The sequence below is a fragment of the Vigna umbellata genome, chromosome 4, assembly GCF_029865625.1.
Source record: "Vigna umbellata cultivar VRB3 chromosome 4, Vumbellata_1.0, whole genome shotgun sequence".
Taxonomy (NCBI): domain Eukaryota; kingdom Viridiplantae; phylum Streptophyta; class Magnoliopsida; order Fabales; family Fabaceae; genus Vigna; species Vigna umbellata.
Genome location: NC_142168.1, coordinates 29,403,622 through 29,416,058, shown reverse-complemented (window position 1 = coordinate 29,416,058; position 12,437 = coordinate 29,403,622). Strand labels below are relative to the sequence as shown.

Sequence of the window (12,437 nt, the reverse complement as noted above, 5' to 3'; positions counted from 1 at the left end):
CACGTGAGTATTTAAAAGAAATATTTTATTATGAATTTTTAAAAATAATTATAAAAATTATAAAACATATAAATTAAAATTAAAATTTAATTTTAGTTAAATTAAATTTAATAAAATAAAAATTAAATTTTAATTTTAAATTTTTTAAGTAATGGATACTAGCAAATACTAGTATAATACCGTATTAAAATAAACGAATATTGAAATATTCACTGCTATTAATCACCAAAAATCAATATTTATGGATGTCAATTATTTATAGTGAATTTTATTCATTAAAACTTACTAACATGAATATTTTTATCATCATATCTCTATAAAAAAAGAAATTATAATAAACCACAGCACACAAGTCACTCTAAATGTACAAATAAAAGCAAAAGATGAAGATGAACAGAACACAAGGGCTTGCTACAAGCGAAACATCAGTATCAAATGATGTTATACTAATTTTGGATGTCAAGATAGCAGCACTGTTTATTTTTTGACAAAGTTACAAGTTGTGATTGACATGTGATAACGTTACAAGTTGTTTTAAACATACATGTATATATTATAAATTATAGCACTGTCTCTTAATGAGATAACCCTGCTAACTCTAGCTTCTAGGGAAGCTTTAGGGACAAGCATGGTACGAATATTTCCTTGTCTACCACCATTAACCCTCTTCCATGTTTCAACTGTAATATGGTCAAACTATTTCCAAATCCAAGTTCATGAACCTACAAGGTTTTTCTTCTTCACTCAGATTAATGGAATTATAATATTATCCCAGTGTCGCTTCTACCTTAAACATCTTCCTTATTATGCATTAAACTACGTTATTCTCTTCCTCGTTATATCTCTAAGTACTTCTTCGGAACACATGCTTTGCTGTAAGCTTGTAGGTGATGATGCTAGAGAAATTGTTATGCCATTCTGCTTCATAATAATTCATAGTCATGCAATTAAATAATTCATCACCAAAATTAAAGAATTTGAATATCTAATGTGGCTAAGAGTGTCTCATGGTTAAGTTCATGGTTAAGTTAGTGATTTATATGTGTATTTTAGAAAAAAGTGTTGAAAAGACAAGATTATTTAGGAATCTTTATTTTGAAGTTTAATAAGAAAAATGTTTAACGAAATAACATATATAAAAAGAACGGTCAAGAATAATGAGTTAAATGTTAAATATTATTAAATAATATCTTGAACGCTATGTCTATTCTAAACGCTAAAGAGAAGAGTATAGCATAAACATAATATATTTGTTAACAAATCCTAAACTCTATACTTTACTATAAACATCGCATAAACGCTAGTATGTGTATCATCTTAAACGTTAAAGAATGTTTAACGTTTTAAATGCAATGTGCAAATAATACTTCTTTATCTGTTGTACTGTTTCTCTTTATCCGTGAATATCACAAATGACAAAGCTTTATTTAAAAGTTTTATATTAATTTTAAAAAAACGTTAAGAGATAAGAAGACACTATGAGAATGTTTCCTCAATGTCTTTTTGTCCGTTCATTCCGTACAAACAACGTAGTAGCCTCTCCAAAAGCAACATAGCATTTGACTTATTACAAAAGGCTATACACCTATGCCAAAGTTAATGCTTCTGAGTAACAATTTTTTTCCGAAGATGTCTATTTAAAGAACATTGCATGAAGAGAAAGATAACAAGAATTGCATACGCTCTTATGCTGTCAAAACTCTCTTTCATCTACATCGTCTAAGCTCTTTAGAAAAAATAAAATCTTTGTAATAAGTATTTCAAATAAATCTTGCATTGCTCAAATATATATCCTCTTTAAGAGAGTTTTTATTTATACTTGTTTTCATAAAAACACTTTGTTGTTTTTGTATGATCAGAAGTGATTTAAAATACTTGTTTGTTTAACTCAAAAGGAGTTAAACAATATAGTCAATTGGACTATTTAATACCAGGAGTGATTATATTCTTTTTAAATTAGAAATGTTTAAACTTGTAATTTTTTCAAAGATTAATGAAACTCTTTAAAAGTATTTAAAGAAGAACTGAACTTAACTAAGTTTGAGTGAATCAATATAAAAACAAATTTTCTTCCTTCTTATATGTTTATCAATTTTTCTAAAGGTTTTATAAAAAACTTTAAGTGTCATATACGGACCGTTTAATCTCTACAAATAATGTCTAGCACTTCATTGCAAAAATTTTTTTTAACTCTATTCAAACTCCCGTCACTAGTACAAATTTTCCTTTTAAACTCACACTATATACCCCATTTTAAACCAAACTGCTGCCTATCACAAGGCGGTGGCAGTTTCATAATAAATCGTACCTTATAGGCCTCGGTTGCATGTGAAACCGGTGCAGAACACAGATACGACCTCGGTTGCATGCAGAACCGAAGCCGAAATGGTGCCTAAAAAGTGACAACTTTCTGAAAAGGTGATACGAGCTCAGGCTTTTTGGCTGACAAATTTCTGAGCAGGTGATACTACCTCGGTTTCATACAGAACCGAGGCATAAAGCCTGAGCTACCACCTCGGTGAACACGGACCCGGTGTCAAAACTGTCTTAGGCTTCGATGCTTTCCTAACCGAAGCATCTAGACTTCATTTTAAGCATCGGTTTTTCTTCATGACCGATAATGTAGAGTTATACTGCCTCGGTTATTCTGGACAACCGAGGTAGTATCGTTTATTAGCTTTAAATTCTAGAGTTTGTTCATTTCTTCTCGCACTGTGCTTCTTCTTCTTTCTCTTCGCGTCGCCGCTGTTCTCCCAAAGGCTGCCTCCACCAGCATTGCCGCTTCGCTTCGTCCGTCGTCGCTGCCGTCCATTGCTTCTTCGGTTCTTCTTCTTCGCGTTGCTGCTTCGTCTTTTTCTTCCTCCTCTAGCGAATAGGGATTTCTTCTTCCTCCTCCACAAGCTTTCTTCTTCCTCCACAACACAAATCGGTTTTTTCTTTTTTATTTTCTGATTTAAAGTTCATCCTCATCCCCTTCTTTGTTTAGATCCGAAAAGGGTTCGGCCCTTATTTCTTGTTTAGATCCAAAAAGGGGTGTTCATCCTCATCCTCTTCTTTGTTGAACCAAAAAGGAACCTTCTTCCTTATTTAGATCTGCGCACAATGGGGCGAGATTATCTTCTCACGGAGAGACCCAACTTTAGGGAAGCACCACCAGCGGTCTCGCGCAAGCCAAAGACGGAGGCGCTGTGAAGGCACAAGGGCGCAATGGTCGTTCCTTTTCTTACGGCAGGGTGCGGGAGGGCAAGGGCGTGACAATCAAATAGGTTTTTTATTTCAATTTTTGGGTTTCTGAATGGAGTTTCTGCTTGTTCCCTGTTCAATTTCTTCTTTTTGTCAAACTTATGTTCAATTTTATCTTAAGAATGACTGGTTGTATTATCGGTTGTGTTGTCGTCGGGGTTCGCGATCACGGTGTCGGAGGATGTAACCGGAGGTAGGTTATGAACTGGCAGTGGCTGCCCCGCTGGATACTCATTGAAGAAAGGAATGTCGGGAGAAGAAGGAATATCCGGGGGTGGAAGGGGCGGTGGGGTGAGTGGCGGCAGAGCTGAGAGCTCCAGGAACAGACGCTGATGGAGAATCCTTCTTGTTTCACTAAAAATGCAGAATTGAGTTATTGTGTTGGTAGCTCTGAAAGTAGGAAGGTGAAATGATGATGGTGGCAGTGGAAGATGGGTGTCTGCTTATGCATAAGAACATACATCAAGAACATCCTAAAGGTTGAAAAAATTAAAAAACAAACACGTTACTACCTCGGTTACCTAAAAATCGAGTCATAAATCCTATCCTTTTTAACTCAGTTCACAACCGAGGCATAAAACCTACCCTTTTTTACTTCGTCGGTATATGCCTCGGTGGTAGAAATGTTGCCTATAAGCAAAAGTAACATGTGTCATATCCTCTTAGTGTACTAGTGCGTTTTAGAATTTACTATGATTTCAAAAAGGATGAATGAAAAAGAATATATGAGATAAAACAATGATACATTTTGTTTTATGCTAATTAAAAAGAATGAAAGGAAATAAAATAGAACGAAAGAAAATGCTTTTTTTTTTCATTTCCATCCATTTACCAAACCCTACTTTAAATGTGAAAGTGAAGTAAGGCCTTTTTTCAAATACCCTTAATTACTCGAACCTTTTTAGATTGTGCTAATTAGAAATTAGAGAAAAACAAAAACATTGTTACGATTAGTGCTTATTTGGAATGCCTTAAATTTCCTTACTAGGAAATTAATATTAGATATGTTTTAGTTTATAAATTGACAAACTACCTTGGGTTATGTTTCTATTTTTAATTAGTAGGTGAGTAATTAAAATATACAACAGTGTATGTCACTCTTGGCTAGGATAAGTTAATCAAACACAATATCACTTTATTCCATGTTTATAGTATGAGGTATATATATATATATATATATATATAGTCAAAGCTTTCTTTCTACCTTATCATTTGTTTGATGTTGATGACACAAAAAAAGTTAGAGTTCTAATCTAGAAACCTTTCACTTGGACATACACTGTCTTCAATAAAAAAATCAACAATGTTTTGTGGTTCATGTTTATGTCTCATTTTGCATTAAAAATCATGTTTTGTCATGGTTCAATAGCATGTGTGCATGTGCTTAACGTATTTTACCGATTCGTTGCATGCATCTAACCCTAAACTTGACTTAACTCATATTTTAAGCAGACAGCCTCAAGAACACACACATAAAAATAAAGGTGTTTAGAGTTTGTGAGAGTTTAGTTGATTCATATTTTGACCATGTGTGTTATCAGAACTTAAACAAGAGTGAGTGCTAAGAATAAATAGCATATATATTAGATATGAACGATGTTTGATTAAGTATAATATATTTGGATAGTAATTATAAAAAGGTTGAACAACAATCTCTTAATTTAATATTCTAATTATAGAGTATTAACTTAATTTCCAGAAAAATAACATATTCATGTGAAAAAGGAAAACAAGTACGAAAGTGTTCTGTTGTTGCGGGACATTTGACTCATTTTGGTTGGAAAAGGCAGAACTGTAGTCTTTGATTATGCTTACAGAATCAAACACCTTCTCTGGCACAGTCTGCAAACATTGCCTTATCATTGTTGTAAGTCATGTATGTAATAAGATCCTCAGGGCTTCACGAATCTCTACAGGACAACTATTAATTCTGCTCTCATGTTTATTTTTTTTTTTTACATCTTACTTTGTAAATTCAATTCTCTTTACTTAATTCCTGATAAAAAAATATTATTTAAATAGAAAAAATATTTTGACAATAATTTTATACAATACACGTGTATTTTTTTTATTGATTCATTATTTATTTGTTATTACGGTGACATAATTTAAATTTAACGAAAAAAATTATACATGTGTTAAAATGTTATAAAAAAATCTATGAAAATATATCATTGTATTATTTAAATTATCACTTTCGCTACTCTCTATCAATTCTTGACCTTGCAATGCCAACTCAAGCATAAAAGAAGCTGAAGTTGATAAAAATGATTTAGCACTAATGTTATAAACTTTTATCATTAGTCGGTATAATGTCATACTGTAAGGTGTGTTTTTTCTTTGATAATTAGCGTTCAAACCATACTTTACTCTCTTTTTTTATACACAATCCTTCACTAAACTTTACTTACTTTCAAGTTGAGATTAGTTTAAAGCAAAATCTTAGAATAATAATGAATCACATATCTCAAGTTTAAATAATTGTATAACATAGATCAATAAAGCCCACAAATCAACTATTGGGAGATTGTTGTTTATCCAGAAAAATTCACCTCAAACTTTGCCTTCGATGCTTAAAATATGTTGACTGGAACAGGACTCAGCTTTCAAATGTTATTTTAAAATACAAAAAAATTATTTAACTTTTAATTAGGCAGAGTGATACTGTAATATGAGTTGTAAAACATTATAGTAGTAATAATTTTATAGAAAAAAAAGTATTCATATTATTTAATAATTGTATCCTGTCCGATCATATTAGATTGATCGATCTTACAATCTATCTGTCATGCCATGAACATGACTCAGTGGCTGTGATAAGAGACCGAACTACTAATCAAAAGAAAAATTATTTCTACAGATTAGTTTAAGACGTTGGATTGTAATTAGGTCCTCGTTCATTCAAAATTCATTTTAAAATATATAAATACAAGTTGTTTAAGATAAAAACATAGCTAATACACCTGAATTATGAGATAAATTCACATTAATTGCTAAAACATCCGAAGACATTATTGTAAATAATGTTTCTTAAGTCCAAACCAATCATATTAAATGACTAAGTTTATATAAATAACATTGTTAGACTCATATCATTATTTTTGAAATATTTTTCATTTTTAAGTTTGAGTAAAACTGTTATATAATTTGTTGAGGAAAAAGGTTGAAAGGTAGAAATAGAAAAAGTTATATTATGAAAAGGGAAAAGAAAGTCTACATTCAAACAAAAGAAAAGGGTATTGGGCCAAAGCCCAAAGTCTTACAGAGTGAAAATGAGAAGATTGGTAGGAATTTGAGAATCTCTAAAACACAGTGATTTAATTTTTAAATCAAAATCATAAATGAATTTACAAAAATAAAATAATAATACAATTCATATAAAAACAGTTAAAGACCAAAATGATCACGTGATAATTTCTTTACATTTTTCTCACAGAGGTACTATCATAAAAAAAATCTAAAATAATATAAGCACTGGAGTTTCTTATGTCCAGTGCTTATTTATTTTATTATCTCAATTTAAATCATATAAGAATCTATTTTATTATTCCTATTTTTCTTATTTCTTTTTGTAGTGCTTTTACTGTAGCATCTAAACAAAACGTTAGAGCAATTCTTGTACTAAAAATAATATAATAATAAGTTTTATTTATATTCTTTTACATGTTTTTTATGCTTTGATGGTTATATAGTATTAATATGTTTATCTGTATTATTATTTGGTAAAAAAATATTATAAAATAATTTGAAGATAATTATCATAAAAATTAACGTATAACTCAGTTTTCTTTTTATTTTTTACTTTATATATTTTGTGAACTTAGAAGAATTAAATGTGAAATATTCAATGAGGTTAGTAGCCCAACCCAATGCTGTAACCAGCCCAGCCTGTTGCCAGTGGGTCACTTATCAATGTAATTTTCTTCAGATACATAAAATGCCAATAATCTTATAAAATAAAATACATTTAAAACTATAATAATAAAATAGAATCAAATGTTCATTTGTAGTTCAATTTACACAATGAAAACATTTACCATCGTTCCAGACATTTGAAAGTTGAAGTTTGTAGTTCAATTTACACACAATAATCCCCAATATATTTTAAATTATTAATAAAGCTTTATAAATTCAATAAAAAATATATATTTTTTCTCTTCATTTTGTTCATTACTTATATATATATATATATATATAACAAGAGTTGGATGATATATATTTTCATAAAAGTTATCTCAACAGAAGTAGTATAATAACTGTCCTGACAATTAATATTTATTATAGATTTAAAATATAATTTATATTCAAAGATGTGTATTTTTTTATTTTCAGCTATAAAATATATTTTTTCATTAATTTATTTAAAAATAAATCCAGTTGAAATATACTAAAAAAATATTATTGTGATAGTATAATACTAATTCTACTCATAACAATATATAAACGATACTCAGCTTGGAGATATGAAAGAAGGCGACAATAATTAGTATAATGATAAAATTATATAAATAAATATAGATTTGTTAGTAATGAAAAATAAAAATCATTGTTAAAGTAATAAGTTGACAATTTTTAAAATTAAAAATTATATTCATAATTGTTTTATATTTTATTATTGTAATATGTGTATGGTCAAGTTTTTTACTTCATTCAATTTTCTTCACTTTTCAATTTTATTTTCTTACTCTGTGTTCTTTTAACCAATCAGGTATGTCTATTAAAGTTAATTCAGTACTTAAATGTGTTATAAAATTCTCAAGAATTATATTTTGGATCTGTATTTATAAATTTTTCATTGGATTTTCATTAAGTCAATCTAATTATGATTTAATTCTATTAAAATACTTACTAACTTATTTAATTAGTTAAATCTAATGAACACTTCCAAATCTCCTCCAATTTAAACAATCAATTTAGAAAGTTTAATGAGCATACATAGAGATTAGTATATATCATACAACAATGAATGTAAAAGCATTTTAGAACAAAGTTAAAAACTATTGAAACTTCGTTCTCTTAACATATTTTACTATTCCTTAAAAACCATGTTTTATTTTAAAATTTGTTTTTGAAAATCAAATATCAAGAGACAGATAACCATCCTGAACATGTCATAAAATAATCAAATATTCACATTCATTAAATACTCCACAAAAAAGTCATTAAATTTTTAATCCCATTAGTTTACTTCTTTTTACACTTCCAATTTTGTCAAATTGATATAAAATTAAACATTTGTTGCAAGAATATGCTATATATGTTCCTGTTGCCTTAGAATTACAACTCAATATTAACAGGTAACTAAAGTTAATAATTTTCATTAATTAGTAACAAATGTACAACTTGCAGATTACAATTATATTTTTCAGTAATTTTCATAGTACTAAAATAAAATGGAAAATTGAGTTATCATGATCATGTCTACAGTGTCTGGTATACTAAAATGGAAAAAGAAATAAAAACACATTTAAAATGGGGCAATTGGCAGAGGAAGAGGAAAGAGGAACTAAGTGAATAATTATTTATGCTGCGCTGACTAAGTATTGGTCTAAGCAATTTGCACATTTTGCATTTGAATACAATATTTTAAATATTACTTTAATATTAGAATCTCATAAATGTTTTTTTTAATGTTAAGATTAGATTTTAAGATGGCGTGCAGACATTTTTGTTCCTTTGCTCTCTTCATTTTCCATTCGTAGAGGCCAAGAACCCTAACAGGTGCTGCTCCCTTCTCCCTGCTCATACATTCTCTTGCCCTCTTATTTTTTCTTTAAATCATTGCATGGGTTCACATCAAAATCTCTTTTTTCACCCATTTTTCCACTTCCATTTTAAACTTAGATTTTGTTGATCTGCTTGGTTTTTACTTCAAAGATCTGATTTTTCTTTTACCATGTTTTCATGTTAAAATGGATCTTGATCAAAACCCAGAAGCTGAAATATTTGGGGAAGGTGGTTTTGCATGTGTGCATTTATGGGATTTGTATGATTTGTCCCCTTTTATGGTTTGACTTTATTTGAGCTCAAACAAAGGTGAGTTTTTAGGTCAGACAATTGCATTCTGCTGTTTTTGTAGTTGTAGTTGTTTCACTCTGTGTTTCCCATCTTAAATGTGTTCTGTTTTGAATTGTGTTGATTTGTTAGGAGAATGCAATGGACTTGAACAATCTGAGGTTATTTAAATAGTGTACACTCACTGCATTGTATACCTGCAAATAGTTTCATCATTTGGTGTTGTGATGGATGGTGATAATGGTCTCAACATCCGTAACTGGGGTTACTATGAACCGGCCACATCGTTTAAGAGCCATCTGGGGCTGCAGCTGATGTCATCCATGCCGGAAAAGCCTTTAATCGGAGGGCGCAATGCTGCGGTTTTATCTGCTACAAATGGGGCATTTCACCACAGAGACATTGGTATGTCCCACGCTACATACCCTATGGAATACGTGAGAGATGCTTGGATTAGTAGTCAGAGAGACAAGTATATGAATATGATACCTACAAATCATAACTATGGTGGTATTCCAGAGACATCTTCGGCACATCAAATTCAAATGATTCCACCGCCGGAATTGCCGAAGGAAGAAAGGGAAGTGGAAGAGGAAGCTGTTGTTGAGAAGGCAACTGGGGGCAGTCGTAAGAAAAGACAGAGTCCTAAGGTGCCGAAATCTCCCAAGGCAAAGAAGTCCAAGAGGGGCCCTCGTGTGCCAAAGAATGAGAATGCTCCCACAGTTCATCGTGCAAGGGTTCCAAAGAAAACTACTGAAATTGTAATAAATGGAATAGACATGGATATTTCTAGTATTCCAATCCCTGTTTGTTCATGCACGGGAGCACCTCAACAGTGTTACAGATGGGGCTCTGGAGGGTGGCAATCTGCATGTTGCACAACAGGCATGTCAGTTTATCCTTTGCCTATGAGTACCAAGCGGCGTGGTGCTAGGATAGCTGGAAGGAAAATGAGTATAGGAGCATTTAAGAAAGTTTTAGAGAAACTTGCAGCTGAGGGTTATAACTTTTCTAATCCTATTGATTTGAGGACTTATTGGGCAAAACATGGCACCAACAAGTTTGTCACTATTAGGTAGGTCTCATCTATTTTCGTCGACTAGCTTTTTATTCCTTTCAATCTGTTTGTCATGTATATATATGTGTATTTGGCCAGAGACTGAGGCTTCTTAGGTGTTGTAGTACAAGAAATTTCGAGGTCAGAAGACATTTCCTGTTCTTTTCCAAGTCTTCCTATGTTATTATCATCACTTCTTTGGATCAAGTGCATTGGAAAAATCAATCTTGTGGTTGGTGGGTTGGTCCTCATAGGGAAGTAGTTGATATAGCATCTTGTTTTATTGATATCTAGAAGTAAAATTTTATTGGTTCATGAGATTACTGGTGTTTGAAAGTTATATCCTTCTCTTTTTTACTTCCATCTAATTATGTGAGTTCAGTGTTGTGTAAATCCATACTTAGTTAGAATATGCCTATTTCAATGATGTGAAAGATAGTCTCTACTTGAAAACACTGCAGACTGTGATAAATTGCATTGTCTTTTGAGATGGTCTGATTCCATCAATGATTCAGCTTTTGTTTGAGGAAATTGACTGGTTTTGAAGTGCTTTTTCAATACATGTTTAGTGCAATATTTAGTGCTTTTTCAATATATGTTTCCCTTTTACTGTTTTTCTTTCTAAAATTACCGACAGTGATCTACTTCCAAGCATTGTTAGTTGAACAATTTGATTGCTAAATCATTTATACTATTTCGTGATAGATGCAGTTCAGTGTTTAGAAAAACATGTTTATCGAACATTGTGTGAAGATGGTTGCCATTGTGGTAGAATTTTGTCATGCATGTCTGATTATAGAATAAAAAAGAAAATTTAAGTAATCCATGGCTTGTATTTGTTAGCCAAAATCATTTTTATGCATGCTATATACTCATTGACTTGGTTCAAACTGAAAGTATGAATGTAATTGTGGCCTTTTACTGAAGCATTAAAGAGTGATTATTATAAGACTTGTATGTACTTTTATTATTATTATTATTATTATTATTATTATTACAAATTTGACAAGTCATCATAAGGTATATTTCTCTTGTTTTGAATATTTTACTCTAAAATGAAGACTTAAGGCCTTGTTTTATTTTTGGTAAGTAGTCACTTTGGTCTTTGAAAGTGGAATTCACCGTCACTTCAGTTTTGTCATTTTGGTATTTGAATTTATTCACTTACTAACTTACTGTCATCTTAGTTCATGAACATAATCATTTACTATCATTTTAGTATCTACTAAATCAGTTATTGTAATTTTAGCATGTCAATGTACCTTCAAGATATCAAACATGTTCTACCAAAATAGTAAAATGTGGTTACATTCATGACTTAAATGACATACACTATGTGGTGAAATTGAATAGCTAAATTGACAGCATTCATAATAGCAGACTCAAATCGAAGAGATTTAATTACAACCCGTGGATATTATTTTTATGTAAAAGTAGAGAATACTGTATTAACATTTTTCAATTTATCTCATTATTCTTGCCAGTTTCTTCATATGTCAGGTATTTCCGTACCAAAGAAATTTAATTTTACCCTTTTCAGATTATATAATTTAGAAGTTAAAGTAATTCTTAGACTGTATAATTCGAAAGTAAAAAATGATTTTAGAACTTTGAAAGTTATTTTTTATATATATATATTTTGTTTTAAATTGCACAATTAAAAGTAAAAAGATGACTTTCATAATATGCAATTACAATTAAGAAAATAAATAACTTTTGGATGGTGTAATTTGTAATTTTCTTTTGAATTACACAAAAGGAGAAAAAGCGGAAGGCTACTTTAATACAGAGGTGCAGGAAGAAACTATCTTGTTTTTCTTTTCATCGCTTTCAGCTGGATTGGATCGATAATTCAGTAAGGCCCAATAACCAAAAGCCTTACATTTGGGCGTTTAGCTAAAAAAACTAACTTTCTGAATTAATCTTAAAACACAATAGTAATATAATTTATAAGATAACAACAATGTGAGACATGGTTTTCATTTATGCCGTTGAATTTCGTAACGTTATCTGTTATATCACTGTCTTATTTAAGTGATAATAATTTCGTAATATATATTAATTTAATTTATGCGTTTAATTGTTCAATAATGAGAAACAAATTCTGATCTGTCAACTTTTT

The 12,437-nt window shown here is 30.4% G+C and overlaps 1 protein-coding gene across 3 annotated transcripts; it reads left to right on the top strand.

Moving 5' to 3' along the window:
- The first annotated feature begins 8,810 nt into the window (after window positions 1-8,810).
- Window positions 8,811-10,635, top strand: LOC124821733 (protein BASIC PENTACYSTEINE2-like). Of its 3 annotated transcripts, XM_088111229.1 has the most exons (4): window positions 8,855-8,964; window positions 9,178-9,279; window positions 9,391-10,333; window positions 10,415-10,635. In XM_088111229.1, exons 3-4 carry the CDS (start codon window positions 9,486-9,488, stop codon window positions 10,419-10,421), a joined length of 855 nt encoding a protein of 284 aa, XP_087967355.1. In that variant the 5' UTR covers window positions 8,855-8,964; window positions 9,178-9,279; window positions 9,391-9,485; the 3' UTR covers window positions 10,422-10,635. The 3 variants fall into 3 exon arrangements, with proteins under 3 accessions (XP_087967354.1, XP_087967356.1, XP_087967355.1); XM_088111228.1 differs by lacking the exon at window positions 9,178-9,279 and having other exon boundaries at window positions 8,811-8,964; XM_088111230.1 differs by lacking the exon at window positions 9,178-9,279 and having other exon boundaries at window positions 8,811-8,964; window positions 9,391-10,635.
- Window positions 10,636-12,437: the final 1,802 nt, after the last annotated feature.

Bases quoted from the DNA above. Each gene is read 5' to 3' on its own strand.
- LOC124821733 (XM_088111228.1), top strand. From the start codon at position 9,486: ATGGATGGTGATAATGGTCTCAACATCCGTAACTGGGGTTACTATGAA.